This window comes from Prosopis cineraria, unplaced genomic scaffold (genome assembly GCF_029017545.1).
Source record: "Prosopis cineraria cultivar Desert tree isolate PC_DT_omini unplaced genomic scaffold, ASM2901754v1 PC15, whole genome shotgun sequence".
NCBI lineage: Eukaryota > Viridiplantae > Streptophyta > Magnoliopsida > Fabales > Fabaceae > Prosopis > Prosopis cineraria.
Genome location: NW_026555346.1, coordinates 879,067 through 896,249, shown reverse-complemented (window position 1 = coordinate 896,249; position 17,183 = coordinate 879,067). Strand labels below are relative to the sequence as shown.

The following is a 17,183-nucleotide window of genomic DNA, read 5'->3' as shown; positions in this document are numbered from 1 at the left end:
CTTGAGATATTTCATGGTTGCTATTTCTGTTCTGCTTACTAAACCTTTGGGTTGAGGAAAAACACTCTAGATTAGATTCTTGTGAATCTTTCAAATGGTGGACATTCTTTGTTACTTTCAGGGACGTGGTTATCATATTTCAATTGACGGAGACACAGTGTATGATGCTGCTTGGTGCAACATTTCTTCTCAAGGTTTACAGGTATGTGCTCAAATAAGTACCATATGGATGGTTGCGTATACATACATACACCATTCATTAATTGCTTGTTTGTCATTTCTGACATCCAGTAATATCAATTTAATAAAGCTAATCTGCAGTAACAAGTAAAATATTTGTGATCTTTGATAGACACTTCCCAGTCTTATTCCAGGTCCTCATGTTCATCACAGATCCTTCTTTTCTTGTGCAATGGATGGTTTTACTTTTTTCCTTCAATTGCAACTATACACCAATGCCATGCCTTCTAATCTGTAATTCCTTCTTTGATACAAGTGGTCCTTGTTCAAAGTTTGTTTATATTCTGTTACATATATGTGTGCAGCCGTTCCTTGAGTTTGCTGGTGTCACTCCAAATGCTTCTATTCAAGCCTTTGTTGAGTAAGTACATATCAGAATTTCCTTCTACTAATTTTTTTAATTGATTAACAACGCAGAATGTATGTCATATAATTCATATGTTCAAAAACAATGTACTCAAACAGAAGACATAATTGACTGACTCACTCTGATATTTAGATTATATGAGGATGTTTCAGGATAGGTAATCCTTGTTCAATTGCAAAGAACTGTTTTTGTCGCCTGATGATGAAAAAAAACTGTTCTATTTTAAATCATGCCTTTAATTATGGGGTCATCCTCTAGAACATCTTTATTGGCAAGATTAGGAGTTTGATGTTTGATGGCTAAGCTGATAGTGGTGCAGAGTCTTCTCTCATATTCACACTTCTTTCTTTCTTTCTTTTCTAATGACTTTATCACAACATTGCTTTTCTGTTTTTTTTTTCATCTACATAGTGAATAGTTTTCCAAAATTAATTATGAAAAGATGTCAATCATTTGCTTTCTTTCTTGGAACTTGCAGCTTTAAGGAAGCATCCTATAGTGGAGGGGGGGACATTACATTTAAAGGATCTCTCGAGGGACAAACTTATTTCCAGAAGAGAATTTTTCAGGGGCAGTTTCCTGTGGGGGAGTCACCTATCCACATATTATATTCTGTAAGCTTTCTCTTTGTGAAAAGTATAGCATATATTTGTCATTTGTAAACTCAAGGCTACACAATCAGGAAAAAGGAAATGGGGCGTATTTTGCTTGGCCAATTGTTACAGGGAGAATGACAATTAAGGACCTTCTAAGAATATTAATTCCAATTACAGACTGTGAAATTTTGAAATCCCAGTTAAGGACCATGGTTCTTAATTGTGATAAAAAAAAATGTAGTTTGTAAGGTGGAATTCATTATTGCCACTTGGGAATTCACTAACCCAACTTGAGAAAATTTGTAACGTATATTGTAAAAACATGAAACCCTACTTGGAAATCAATTGTTTAACAAAAAGCGCTACTTGATAATTCACTAACTCGACTTGAAAAAATTTCTAACGTATATTGTGAAAACATGAAACTCCATTTGGGAATCGATTGTTTAATAAAAAACATCAATTTGGACAAGTCACTTTTTATTAATAATTCTCAAGTAGGGTTTCATTTTTTCACAATATACGTTAGAATTTTTTTCAAGTTTAGTTAGTGAATTCCCAAGTGGCACTTTTTGTTAAAAATTCCATTTCCAAGTAGGGTTTCATGTTTTCACAATATACGTTAGTAATTTTCTCAAGTTGGGTTAGTAAATTCTCAAGTCGCGTTAGTGAATCCCACCTCACAAATTACATTTTTTTTATCACAATTAAGGACCATAGTCCTTGCCTGGGATTTTAAAATTTCACGGTCCGAAATTGAGATTAATGTTCTTAGAAGTTCCTTAACTGTCATTCTCCCATTGTTATACTGCCCAACTGGACAATTCCGGCTCTTTTCTTTAATCTCGTTCACTCATGAAACCTACGACTAATGCAGGTGAAATCTGATAGCAATTCTTCATTGGGACTTGTGCTTGAGTTCACTTCCATTGCAAACGAAAGAACTTCAGTACTCCTTACATCCCCGCAAATGAATCAGCTCTCAAGCAAATTCGACAAAGCACTCACGACGCATGAACTCAGGGGACTTTCCCCTCAATGGGTTGTACATGAAGGCACAATCACCATGACTGGGTACGTGTTGACAGCAATCCATGCAGTGTGCTACAGATCAGAGCCTCCGTATAATATGCCAAGACTTAAGTCCAGATCATATGGCCCTGATAGCAGGGTGGGTTCTTCAACGGACTATTTTGCGGTTCTTGGTCACATTACAATCAAGACTTCTGCTCATAACTCAGATTTTCCCATCTCTACTTCGTGGCTAGTTAGTGGTGAATACATCAAATGGATATCAGATTCCGAGGGTTCAAAGGCCCTTAGTCTCAAACTTCTCTGGAACCTGAAAGATGGTGATAATTACGTGTTCCTTAACTACAAAGTGTATGTCGAGAAACTATCAGAACAAACAGAACGTGTGCCAATGCCAGAGTACCTTGGAATTGCACAAGTGAATTGCTTCTACGTTGCTGACCTCAAAATTCCTGCTGTCATTTCCCGTGTCAGATTTATTATACAAGTTTGTAGTGATGACGGTACCAATCAGAAGCTGGATGATTCTCCATATTATGAATTGCATGTTGAAAATGCTTAAATGTTCATTTTTAATGTAACATCACTTCTCCTTCATAGGAAGACTCTATTGTAAAATGTGAGGTTGGAGAGGGCATCTACTTGTTAAACTTATGCTGCAAAAATTAATGAAACTTCATTCTAACGGTACAAGTGAAGTGCCCTTTTTATCGTTGTTGTTACTACTGCTTCATGCTGATCAGTCAGAAGCACTGCGCAGGTTTGGGTTAAACAGGATGCTGGTGATGAGTCCAAAAGCAGGCTGGGAATTGACTATAATTATTTTTTAGAGGGCTACATACAGTAGTCACTGTGAGTAGGTTCAATGCTCCAGGCTGCTTAATGTATATTAAATCCTTTGAATCAGCAGCATAACCGCTTTGTTCGTATCTACATTGTAGTGCGGAAAGCACAAAGAGAGAGAGAGAGAGAGAGAAGGGAAAAGAAAATAAATCTGTATGAGTAGCTTCTACATAGTGTAGATTTTCTCCACCATAGGTTAAAAAAATCTTACTTTGACTTGACAAGTGGAAGGAAAAAGAAGAAAAACGAAAGACAACTGAAAAGGGACGGGTTAGTGGCATCTGGATTCCAGAAGAAAATGTTTTGGAAGTATTATCCTCGAGCCCTCAAATGAAAACTAAGTTCCTACTTCCACTTTTGTTGTCTCCGCAATAATTCAAAATTTCATATTGGAAAGCAGGGGTGTGCTTTTGTTTTGCGTATTTTGACAAATGTCTGAAATTTCTCTTCAATTGCTGTTATATTTTGACTAACTACAAGCTAAAGTTATACGTATTCTAACAGAGCGAATGGAGTGAAAGCTGCAAATTGGCTTTATCTCGTTTGCAGTTTCTGCAATCCAAGGCTTCTGGCCTCTTCAAATTTTTATCCAGAAGCATCTAGTAATCTCCAATTCACTCTAAGTTTCAAACCTTCACTTTACTTTGGCGTCTTGCTGGACCTTTAATTATCTGTATTTAGGCCTTCAGGGTTTATATAAATAACTAATAACTAATTATATTATAGTAAACAAATGGTGGGTGGACCCGTTATGGGACATCTTTAGTAAGAAGCATTAAGGTTAACCAAAAAATATTTAAATAGATCAAGTGTATCATGTCATTTGTGATCTATTTAATTAAAATATTTCAAGTATTTAATAAAATTTTTTGTAACACTTTTTAATTGATTTATTTTTATAACAGAATGCACATTCAATTTTTTTTTTTTTTCTTTTTATTATCATTAATATCAGAATTAATTTATATTAAATAATATCTAAATGTCATGTTCTTATTAAACAGATTATAAATAATATGATACATTCGATCAATCTAAATATTTCTCAAGATTAACAACACTATATAACAACCATCCTATCTTATCTTACCTTATCTTATCTTATTTTGCCGGGAACAACCGTTTCACTTTTAAGAAAACACGCAATCAATTTGTCCTTTCTTGCCGTTTGAGGCAAAAACCAGTATGCTTCTTTAAATCAAATACATGTTCACTTTTTTTCATAATAAAAAATTTGGAATTATAACAAGCTTCAAGGTCAAAAATATTTCAAAATTAATTATTAATAAATTTCTTGCATCAGGCAACAAGAATTATGCTCTTGAGAGCAATAAATATAACATTTTGATTTACATTTTTCAAAAAAGTTAGTTAGCATTTTGATTTTCTAAAAAAATTTCACATTTTTCAAATTATGCTCTTGAGAGCAATAAATATAACATTTGACTTTCTAATACATTCTCATTAATTACTTAATAAAATAATGGTGTAATTGAAAAAAAATATTGAACACCTATTTACTATTCTATATTTTGTATTAACGGCTTATATTATGATTTGGAAGGAGTAATCATTCGGCTATTCTATGCATGACTTATTTTGATTCATTAATTATTAATTAATAATTCCGAAAAACGTGCCAGCCGCATTTGTGTTGGTGGAGTGTGTAACAATGAAGAGTAAAACTGGGGGAAAGGTTACAAGAAAAAAGTCTGGAAAATCTAATGTTTAGTTCAGATAATGACTGAAGCCTGGAATCAAAAGAAGACCGAAGTGTATAGTCTTGGGGGGAATAATTAGCACTGTAAATTAGTGGTGTTTAATAGTAACAGAAATCTAATGATCAAGATACACAGATGTGCCATAATTTTTATAGACGTTGCAGATATCTTATATAGTAAGTTGAAGTCATAAACACATATATACATGCAGAGAATTTTTTTTTAATATGTTAATTATCAGAAAAATAACATTTGAGGATTTTTAACGATATTAATTGAAATTGAGGAATTTAAATTTTTCATAAATAAGTGTTGACCTTTAGAAGTTCATGTTATTTCATCACATTTTCTTTAGATTCTAATCCATTTTGGTTCAATTGTATATATTTTTTATTGCCCAAATTAGGAAAATATGCATTTTGTTTTGGGCTTGTGTTCTTGACTTTAATTTGATATTTTTAGCCTAATTTCATGTTATTTTGATTGAAGTTTTGATTAGAAGCATTTCTGGAGCTTTGTAAATTTTTTAGAAGGCTTTTGGATGAAGAAATCAAGAGCAAAATGAATGATTTTCGGTAGCTGTAAAAACAATGCAAAACTGCCAAAGTCGTCTCAAAGTCGTGACTTTCGTTTTTGACTTTTGCCGCTGTCAACTGCGTTTCATTTATTAAAGATTAGTTGGTTAGGATACATATAAGTTGAGAGCTCGACCCAAAATGCATTCTTCAGACTTTTAGACACTTTTGAAGCTTGGTTATACTAGGATTTGGGCATTAAAGAGTTAGGATCAAGAGATTGAAGCTTTGAAGACATTTGGAGCTCATTTTCTTCGATTTTTCCATTCCTCTTCCCTTTCCTCTCTTGTAATTTGAAATGTGTCTACTTATTTTATATATTTGTAGATTGTGGATGATTATGAGTAGCTAAACCCTTTGTTCTAGGATTATTTGGAACCCTTATATGAATTAACACTATCTTTCTCCTCTCTTTTTGTGATTAATGATATATATATATGTGTGTGTGTGTGTGTGTGTGTTTATTTTACTCTTTCCTTAATGCCTCTACATGATTGGCCACCATTTAGATGTTGGGTTCACTTAATTGATGCTTGAGAGGGCTAGGTTGACTGTAGAATTTGGATAATATTGTGCAAGAACTTGATATTTGCATGTTGAATGGATGGTTTTGCTAGTAAGATAGAGATATACTTGCTAGCCTTGCATAACCACATTAGGGTCGGTGTTTAAAATTGAGTTTTATTAATTGTAACAAGAGATTGGGCAATTAATTTAACTAAACACTTGTTCATGACTTCAGAGAGCTTGTTCGAGTATTTTTAGAACCCTAGGTTAGCACTTATTTTCATTAAAAGAATTTATGAGAGGAGGTAATTTTGGTGTTATGAAATGCAAGGGGGATAAATAATCCTAGGTCTCAATTGTGTTTGAAGTTTGTGAATCAATCACTTTCTTTATTTTTTAGTATTAGCTTCATAAAAAAAATCATTTTTACCTAATTATGTGTAACTCAACTTGATTGAATTTGCTTAATCTTTTGCTTGATCATTGTTCTTGAATAAATTCTCAAAAGAACGATACTTTATTTTCATTATATTACTTGCTACGATCCGTGCACTTGCGGTGAACAACAATAGGTCAAGATTTTTTAATCATAATCGTCTTTGATTTTTGCAGTACAAAAAATATATTAAAGATAAACATTGAAAATAAGAAAGCTCAATACTAAAAATCTTTAAAAGGATGAATAATGGAAGAATAGGGTAGAAAATTAGGCACATAAAAAGCTTTACACAATCAAGATCGGCCAGGAATACAACATAATGAACCGGTAAATAAAGGCTCGCGTTAGTGCCATTTTGATATGATTTGTTAACTACGTGACATTGGCATCTGTTTGATTTGATCGTGTGGAGGTCAAGAGAGTTGGAGATGGCATTGTGTTAAAAAGTAAAAGAAAAGGAAAACCCATCGAGAAGCTGCCAAATTCTATGACGACGGGTGGCTTAATCATATGGAGTATATATTATATCGGCCTTTATTGTGGTGACACTGGTAGCTTCATCAGTCGCACATTTCCCTGAAGCACTCACCATGGGGCTACATAAAGACAAGATCGAATCCCCCAGCTAAAACCAGGATTTGGTAGCCAGCAATCAATGAACTCATTAAGCTTCCAAACTTTGACTTTGCCAAAACGCTTTCACATATGAAACTCTAAAGCTGGGCGACCTTCACAAATTTAAAAACAAAACAACTGACGGCTGTTACCCCTCCCCCTTTTCCCTTTTCATCCCCATCGAATATCCAAAATATTGCCTTTGATTATGACATATAATAGTCTGGAGAGGTGGATTTACAAAAACATATATAAAATGTGAGATATTTATACGAGGCACATCCCATGAACTGAGCACTTTGCACGTGAAGCAGCAGCTAGAAGAAACAAAAACAGCAGTTGCTATATATATAATAGTCGGAGAGATTTTTAAAGTTATCTGTTAGGTAAAGGAGATTGTAGCTTGTGAGGTAATTGACAGATGATGAGACAGGAAAGTGAGAGAGATGCGAGAGGTTGAGTAACATGGTCAGAAGAGAAACTTTGCCAACAACTGAGCCAAAAATTACAACCCTGCGATTATTGTCCGTCTCATAACCGCGCCATCATGGAATAACATTCCGTGTATCATCATTTATTCGCAAGAACTTCAGGTTACAGTTACAAGAAAAAAACAAACACATTGCCCATTAATTTTATCTTACAAAGCGGCTATAATTATTAGGAACTCATGCATAACACGTTTAATTATACATTTTTATTTTTTACACAGATGATTGTTCGTTCGTGATTCAATATCTACATATTCCAGCACTCGCTCTCATAGATTCAACTCTGATGCTTCCCACTATACATGCCATTGACGATAATAGAAATGAAAATGATAGTGAAGATTGGGTACAAATTGTCTCCAGGCTTTTTATCTCCATTTTATAAATAGGACCAAAAACGAAATACATATACATGAGACTTGGAAGCAAGTTGACACTGTAGTGACCGCAATTCTCTACTTCGGCTTGTTTGCTAATCACATTCTGGAACTTGAATGCAGGCACTCTGTTTTCTTTTAAAAAAAAAAAAAATCAGAGGCGCTCTCAAGTCTCAAGTTCAAAGGATGGATTCTATTTCGGAAAATAAAACGTTCTTGTATTCAGGCAGTTCTAGTTTCGAAGTATTCAAAAATTCTATATGGGAAAATAAAAGTATAAAACGTTCTGGAATATGCTTATACAGATGGCCAGACATTTGATATGATTATCACTTTATCACAATGTCACCCCCCCAACCCCCGGAGTTATATATATATATATATATATATATATTTTGAGAACTCCCACCGACCCTCGTCTCAATCCATTAATTTACAAGCACATTTGATCCTTAGTTTAACAGGTTTACTGATTCAGAACGCTCTAAATTACTTCACTAGCACTTATAATCACATGCTATAGTTGACCCTATATTACTCCCAGCTTCTCTCCTCGGCACTAAAATAATCCCAGTGCAGAAAACTTCTCGTCCTTCATGTTATATGTGCAGAAAAAAAAAATCGTGAAAACGATGGAACAAAAATGGCCACGAAACCCAAAGCACGTGAGAAACTCTTATTCAAGAAACCATGTCGTGTCCAAAGATGCTCTCTCTCTTGAGAGAGTGATCATGATGAATTACATTGGCAGAAGAAGTTAAATTGAGGCACTGAGGGAGGTCATTTTGGAGAAAGAAGGACTTGGGGTGATGGGGGCCATCAATTTCTGGGTTTGTCAGCATCACCGGACCACTCTGCATCTGGATGCAGAGTATCTCTGCTTGAGCCACAGCGAGCTGCATTTGAAGCTCCGAGACCTGGTTTTGCAGGTACGATATGGCCCCAACACAACCATAAACAGGGTCTCTCACTCTCGCATTAGCTTCATACACTAGACTGCTCACGGCATCGGGTCTCTGGTGCACCGGAAGTTCCTGAATCATTCATCATACAAGACGCAAAATGAAACCAAATATGTACTTGAAAAGGAAGGTTTTCTACTTTTTTGACTTTGTAATTATTATAAATTTCATCATGTCTTGTCCCGTGTTTGTACAAGATAAGTACGGCGAAACCTTGAAAGAACAACTAAAGATGGTGTGGTGTTTCTGGGAGCAAAAAGAAAACGGAGCGGGGAAAGTGGTGAGGAACCTGTAACATTTTGCTGACGTTGCTAGCGCCAAAAACCTTGTGAACGATGGCGAACTTCAGGGGATCGTCGGAAGGGAATAGGGAGCAAAAATGCAGTCTCTGGCGCATCGGCGTCTGAGCAATTTGCATGAAGCGCAAGGCGAATTCCCACCCATGTTGGAAAGAGAGCGAGTTTGATGGAACGGAAACACAAAGCCACAGAGTTGGACGAGCATGACTTTAGCCGTGTTCCCACCCGCTATTTATAATGGCCTGCCTCCCCTCTCAATCATATTTTATTTAACACCTGTACACTCTTTGCATAGAGTATGACAAATCAACTATGAGGCCATGTTCCTTTAAAAAAAAAAAAAAAAAGATATTCATGATGGTGATTTCTTTCAATGAGTTGATGATGCCTTTTTCAGTTTTGGTTACCATTAATTTGTTAGAAAATTTGACTTCTTCATATTTCATTTGTAGTTACTCCAATTTTGATTATAAAACATTTTTAATCATTTTACGTACATTAAAAGAGTGAGATGTACTTTCATTTTTATTCCTGACTTTAAATAATAATATAACTACATTAAATACTTTCATGCTAATTAAAAATGATAAAATTAAAAAAAATGAGCTAATTATTACAAAGTGTCATCAATTTTAGATTAAAAATTACTTTTAAAAGATATTTTGTTAAAAAGACCAAAAGGGATATATCTGTAAAGAGAAAATACCGATAGAGACGTTAAAACCACAACTCTTTTTGTTGTATTGCCTTAGATCACAAGACTACGAGAGGCTCAAGGATGATGCCCCTGTGACATGAGGGCATAAAAGGTCCCTGTCGTAGTGAAATGGCCGGAATAACGCTGTTGTTTATTGTAGTTAACGGTTACTTTTCTTTTGCAAGACATGTATAAAATAGTTATTTCTCTTCGCTGGAGTTGACTTATAAATTATAACACATTAAAATTTTAAAAGTATTGCAATCATAAAAAATCATAAAACTTTTGTCTAAAAAAAGTAGGCCACGTTTGGGTATAATTATTGATTTTTAAAAAACAAGGCAAATTTGTAAACTTGGAGCAAGTTCTGCGTATTTTTTAGAATTCAAAGTGAAACATATCATTAACCGCTCGTGAAGAGCACGCCAGTCCCGGAATATGAAGTAGTTGTATGTTAATATACCATTGACGATGATTTTAATTTGAAGACAGTCAAAGAAGAATAATATTAATCGTGATGAGGAGGGTTTGAAGTTGGATACAATTAAGTTACTTTCTCAATTTCTATATATAAGAGAAAAAATTGCATCATACAAATTAAAAAAATTGATTAATCATAATAATTAATCTGAAAAATAAAAAACTTGAACTAAAATGCCTTGTGTTAATTAATATAAGCATACATTAATTATTTTTGTTAATATAAATTCTGAGGAGTGATTTAAAAATGTATGATAAATATTTATTAAAATATATAATTTTATTTGTATAAAAAAATGATAGTTTTTTTTTATAAATTAAAACAGAGGCAGTATGTTAGAAATGAAATCACAAATCAGTGGGCACTTGAAGTGAGAGGGCACGCTCTGAATAGTGACGGTTTAAGCGGTTATTTGTTTTATCAAGGGCGGCGTTACGTTACTGAGTTCTGTACCATGATGTTACATTCTATGTCCAACCGAGCTCTCTCTTGAGAACCTGCAAGGTTGAACAAGTGGCGCATTACGTTCACGTGCCTTGTCAATTGACCCCCCGACCCACCAAACGTTGTGCGTTTATGCATATGCTTTGTCATTAGTACAAGAAACTTAAATTAAATGCTCACTGTTATCGATCAGCCGCTTCAACTTCATCGAATGCGTCGTCAAGTTTATCTTCTCTTCTTCGACATCATAATTCAACCGTTTGCTTGCCCTGACGTTGACGCCACCCCTGTATCTGACGTTGATTTCCTTTATGATTTAGTTTAATTGTAATCAATCGCAGTAAATAGTGGTATAGCACGTGGTAACATTTTACTGTATTTATCTTTTAACAAAGTTCAAAGTAACATTTATTAATAGTTTTTATATTATACCGTCATTCACTTTAACAACTTCACAGCACCATTTATTAAATAAACAATTTTATGTATGAATTACCTTTCTTAATTTGATTTGTCTATAAATACCTTGAAATATTTATTATTTTGAAGCGGATTAGCGTGCCAGAAGCGGGAAATTTACAGCCTAAAAAAGCTAGGCGTAGACAACAACAGTCAACAGTGGAATTGAATGTTGAAGGGCAGGTAAGCGGTGGGGGAACAATAAAATTGGGAGTAATTAAGGTCATATTGGTGTTGGAAGGGCCAAGGGGACCCACGTGGAGAGAAAGAAGGGAGATAAAAACAAGGGTTATGGTTGACGCAAGTGATCTGTCTGTGCAAGTGCAATTCATATTCGCGCGCAAACTATTCTCTTTTAAGTGTAAGATCTAATTAAAATTTTTGTTTTGGTTTTAATTTATGATCTCAACTTTACGAGGTAAAATCTTGGTTTTATTTGTATATCTTATTTAATATTTTTTTCAAATTACCATCATTATTAATTACATATATTTTTCAGTCAAGTTGTTCCTTAAGTTTAATATTCTCTCTGAGGTAATTAGTGACACACATTTTTACATAATAATGGTAAATAATAACTATTTTTTAATCTTCGTGAATTAGTTAACTAGGCATTATATTGCATACAAGAGAATATATATATATATATATATATATATCGAAACTTGAAATGGCTCGCACGATGTTACTATACGTTGTCTATACTACACTGCTGATACTGATAGCTTAGCTTCTCCTGTGAATAAGTAAGAGCGCTAATAAGTCGCTGTTTAGAGACCGAGGAGGTAGAGGCTTAACGTGAATGTCTGTAATTTAACACTCAAACATTCACGTGAATGCACACATTATCACTGGTATCAATATTAATACCTCCTCCCACCCAAAAAAGAAAAAAATGATTGTTTGACTCAATTCATTGTTTAGGATACTCTTAAGCATAGAAGACTATTAAATTAATCAATTAATTCGAAACCAAGCCCTCCATAAACTTGCCACGAGTCGTGCTATTCACGATATATATAACCACTTTAATTTAATTGCTTTATGCAAATATACTCATTGCATGTGTGATAATATGCAGGGGCGGCAGAACCTGCAGATTTTAAATTCAAGGGAGCCAAGTTTTTAAAATTTAAAGAAAATTTTAAATAATAAACTTATACACACAAATTTTTATCAAAATCATATGGTTTTTTAGCCACCGCTTCCTTATAACCATCTCTTGTTATTCATGTTTTTTTACTTTCTTAAAAGTTAGAATCCAATTATTTAGATTTAATTGAAAAAAAAAGATACATTAAGTATATAGGTTTAAGTACCTAATTTAGAATTAGATTCCATTGAATATTAAGATTTGATGAGAGGATAGGATAAATATTTAAATTTTTATAAAACTTAAATCAACATATATATATATATATATATATTAAAAAAAATTGTGATGCATTGTACAATTTTAAAAATGATGTGTTATTTCAAATGATTTAATTTAAAAAGATAAATAAAAGGTAATGTTAATCAATAAAAATATTTTAATGAACTAATAAATTTTATATTTTATAATATATAATATATATATATATCATATGCAATGAGTATATTATATATATAATGGGTATATTTTTATACGAAGTGTGTGTGTGTATGTAGACGTGAATTAAGTAAGAAGTGGGTGTTACTGTTTTTTTTTTTTTTTTTTGGCATATGGGTGTTAGGTGTTTTAACCTTGTTACAATATATATGTAAAAGGGGTAGAACCTTGCCCTTCTCATTGTCGGCATAGTTCCGCCCGTGATAATATTTGCGCATGCTGTGTGTGTGTGTGTGTGTGATGCCAAGAAATATTCCATCCATTCTAAAATATAAGTTTTTTAATGATTCAGCATGCAGATTAAAAAATACGATTAATACATTGAAATATTAATCATATTATTATAATATATTTATTCTTAATTTATATTAATGCATTAAAACATGCATGTTTCCCATTAGTGTATTGAAAAATGTTAATAAACGCTGTTTTGAATTTCTAAAAGGACATATATAACCGTTCTACATTGAATGGGTGAATAGGTCGTGAAGTAGGATAAGTAATTTTAAGCTTTAATAAAGCGACTGGTTAATATAAATAGTAAATACGAGTACTTGTTTGAAAGCAGGTTAATTAAAAAAACAAATAAAGTTGAGAAACAAGTTAAGGAAACGCGAGCAATCTTCTCAGAAGACATTAATGAGATTCCTGACACGCAATTAAGTTGTAGGATTGTTATAAACGAAAGCTAATATCGACGGATGTTAATACGGAAACTTGTAAAGTGGGGGAGCTCCAGGGAACCCTGAGCTTGCGTCGCATTAATTGCCTCATATGATTCTCCAAAGCTTCCCTCAATTCCTATGACTCTCACATATATAGTATTTTTTTTTTTTTTGCAAAGAAAATTTCACAGAACTAGAACTAGATCTAGAAGCCATGGTAACAGGTAAGCAGTGCTAACTGCTAAACTTGTATAAAGAAGGCATGCATGAAGCTAATTAATTCGCCCCCCTTTAATTTTGTGGTCACGTGTTAAAAGGAGCACGAATCTACAGCTATTCAAAATGTAATTTCCCCTGACCCTGACTTCTCGGTTAGTTTCGTGCGTGTTATATATACTCGTACTGGGAATGTTCAAAACCACATGCATGCGATTAATCCTGGAAAGTGCAAGGGTACCGCGAAATTCCAACACAACACAGCATAATTAAAACGATAAAATAAAATAATGGTGAAGGAACAGACATCTCGCCACGGCACAAGGGAAAAACACGTAGGATCATTAAATGTGCACCGTGTCCATGAAGATTCTCTCGAGTCCACGCTACAGTACGTTTTCTTCCCATCATAATATACATTCCATCTGCACGTACGAATGCTCAGTTTCCCTAACCCTGACCCTAACCCATCCACTATAATTTATTCATATATTTTGTCCTAGCAAATCGCCCAGGCCACCTTGTGATCAGTTGTGAGGAAATAAGCTAAATGTGGAACATTTTTTAAAACAAGAAGCTATCACTGAGAAATCAGAGAGTTATACTTTGTCCGCTATATTGAACTGTTTTAATAGTGCTTTACAAATAATTAACCCTGTAATCATGTATATGATGGAAAATAAAAATCTACCTGTCTATTCTTTTATATATCTAGTAAATTTAAAGTGTTCACGAGCCCGGAAAATGCCGTGGACTATTGTACAATTAACAAACAAGTCCCATCATTTGTTAATTGCTACAAAAACAACACAAGGAAATATCTGATCAGTATTAGACAACTGGGCCAAGATAATAGAGTGGAACTATGCATATATAAAAAAGGGGGTTTAAAAAAAAGGGGGGAGGAAAGGACTCCTCTTCCTCTGTGTGTGTGTGTGTTACATTTGTTTTTTCTGACTTTTTCAATGACATGGCTAAAGTTTAAAAGGATGATTCACAATCCATGAACACTTACACTTGCTTTAGAAGCTTTGGACTACTTTCATTTTTCATTTTTCTTGTTATAAACAAAGATGAAAGAACAGCCTGAGTGCTGTTCAAGTTAATTCATATCTTTTGCTAGTAGAGTAGCAAGATGCTTTGCAACAGAGTTTTGTTTTTTAGGCCTAAAATCTAAAGGCCTTGCCGATCCATTGAGCTAATCAACCCAACCCAACTACGCGTCAACGCCTTTGGAATCTGATCCCTCTTTTAACAGAAGAATGGACCAAATGTGAGATCAAGAATAATACTATCTCAAAAAAATATTTGAAGAATGATTTGTTTATATTTATAGGACTCTCGTGTTACAAAATTTGAAGAGTATTTATTTATTTTTCAATACGTTACTATTAAATTTAAGTTCTAGAATGACTTATCACAAAAGGATAATGATAGACAAATAGTTCCAAAATAGAAAAATGATAATTTAATTTCATGTAATAATAATAGTGAGGTCTCAATTTTTTTTTTGTATGAAATTACTTTAGTTCTTCTTTGTAGTTAATTTTATATGATTTATAAGTCTGGTATAAATATTTACAAGTTTTGTTTTACTAATAACTAAAATAATTTTAAAAAAATAATACAACTTTATATCAGTATTTTTCTCTAATCAGCAAAACCTAATATACTTTACAAGTTTGCTATAAATATTTGCATGTTTGGTTTTGTTAATGACTAAAAAAATTTATAGAAGCATAACTTTCTATCGATATAGTCCAACTAATTTTGTATTGCTCACAAATTTGGTTCAATTAATGACTAAAACAATCAAAAAAATAATAACTTTTTAAATCACAAAAGGATATTAAAGTAATTTCACATATAAATTTAAGTTCAAAGTATTCCTTTAAAAATATTATTATTACATTTCGTTGGATCAAATTATCATTTTCCTATTTTAGAAAGATTTATCGATCATTCTCCTTATTATAAACGCTATTTTTCTTGTTAAAAGTTAGTAAATAAAATAGGTGCTATTAAATAAGGATATAAATAAAAAAAATAAAAGTATATTCAAGAAATTAATCTGTTAAATTAGTTTAATTAACACCCGAGAATCTGAGTTAGGTAGCTTTATTTTATAAATAGGAATTAAAGGAGCTAAGGTACCATTTGCCTTTTCCAAATAAATGGGCGATGGCGGTGAGGAATTACTTGCTGTCCCCTCGTATTTTCTGCCAAATCTTGCTCTGCTCGGGGTTTTAGCTTGTAATGCTTGGGAAAATATATTCCCATTTACTTGGCGAAGATGTGGGCTGTGACTCAACTGGAAAACGGGAAGGCTGAATTCGTGTAAGTTCAAGCTCAAAAAACTAAAGTTTATTATAAGTCCGTATTTCCATTAAAAATAAATTAAAATTAAAATTTTCCTTTCATAATTAAAATTAATCAGTTAATCAGACTGAATTCGTATTTCCAGTAATCAGTTAAAATTAAAATTAAAATTATAAGTCCGTAGTTCAAAGTTGAAAATATATTCCCATCTGTCATCCAATTTAGCTAGGGTTAAGCTTATAAGTCTGTGTTTATTATAATTTTTATTTTTAGAAAATTAAAATTTTCAATTATAATAATTTATATTGTTGTTTAAAATATAAACTATAATGTAAAAAAATTAAAAATAAATAATAAAAATTCTAATATTAAAATTTTAAGGCTTGATTTTTTTTAAAGTGCCATTTTTTCAAACCCAAGCTTTTATATAAACAGGGGTTAAATGGGGTGGCTTGCCAGTTTCGGTTCTTATTTTTTATTCTAGTTGCGTGACATATGTTTTTCTTGAAGTTTCTCATGATTTATTATGTCATTCGTCACCCATAATTAAGGGCATGCTTGGCAATTTGTTTTAGGAATAGTTTCTTGTTTTTCAAGAAAAAAAACCTATTTGATAATATATTTTTAAAAAAATATTTTGTAGAAAAAAAATCAAATATTGTTTTCATGAATAAAAAATAAAAACATCTTTTAAGTGTTTTTGAGATTAAAACAATTTCAATGAAGCCTCAATACTCCCTCTATCTCAAATTATAAGATATTTTTAGAGAAAATTTGACATCCCAAAATGTAAGGCACTTAGCCAAAAGTAAGGTTTCACTAATAATATTTTCAGTATTATCCATCACATACATTCTCTCTCTTTATTGTTATGTCACAAGCAAAATATTAAATGAACAGTATTTTAAAAATGTATATCTTTGTCTTAAAAAAAAGGTTGTAAGATGTACTTAATAAATTTTATTTGTATATGTAATTTTATCTAAAAGTATTATAAAATTTGGGATAGAGGAAGAGCCATTTTTTTTTATTAGTTTTGTATTATATGCACAAATTTTATCTTAAATGGCATTAGGGCAAACAAAATCACATAAAAAAAGTATTAATTATGACTATTGAATATTAATTGATAATCAGACAAGTAGGGCTATATGTGGGTAGGGCAAGGCCCATGCTTGATGCCCAGCTTGGAGGTTGAATGGGCTGCAAAATGCAACCTTTTACTCAATAAAAACTCTAACATTTTG

General features: G+C 32.7%; 1 protein-coding gene and 1 pseudogene across 1 annotated transcript; one reads left to right on the top strand and one right to left on the bottom strand.

The window, feature by feature from the left end:
* The first annotated feature begins 94 nt into the window (after window positions 1–94).
* LOC129294514 (cytosolic endo-beta-N-acetylglucosaminidase 1-like) lies at window positions 95–2,943 on the top strand. The gene is made up of 4 exons (XM_054932943.1): window positions 95–202; window positions 546–601; window positions 1,086–1,221; window positions 2,081–2,943. The coding sequence occupies exons 1-4, from the start codon at window positions 95–97 to the stop codon at window positions 2,795–2,797; spliced, it is 1,017 nt and encodes a 338-aa protein (XP_054788918.1). The 3' UTR covers window positions 2,798–2,943.
* Window positions 2,944–8,447: 5,504 nt separating this feature from the next.
* Window positions 8,448–9,212, bottom strand: LOC129294240 (LOB domain-containing protein 12-like; annotated as a pseudogene).
* Between the last annotated feature and the right edge of the window lie 7,971 nt (window positions 9,213–17,183).

What these genes read in the sequence shown, in the direction of transcription:
- LOC129294514 (XM_054932943.1), top strand. Translation starts at nt 95, where the DNA reads ATGGTGGACATTCTTTGTTACTTTCAGGGACGTGGTTATCATATTTCA. An exon ending in TTTCTTCTCAAGGTTTACAG is followed by an intron (nt 203 to 545) that starts GTATGTGCTCAA and finishes ATATGTGTGCAG; the next exon opens with CCGTTCCTTGAGTTTGCTGG. An exon ending in TCTATTCAAGCCTTTGTTGA is followed by an intron (nt 602 to 1,085) that starts GTAAGTACATAT and finishes TGGAACTTGCAG; the next exon opens with CTTTAAGGAAGCATCCTATA.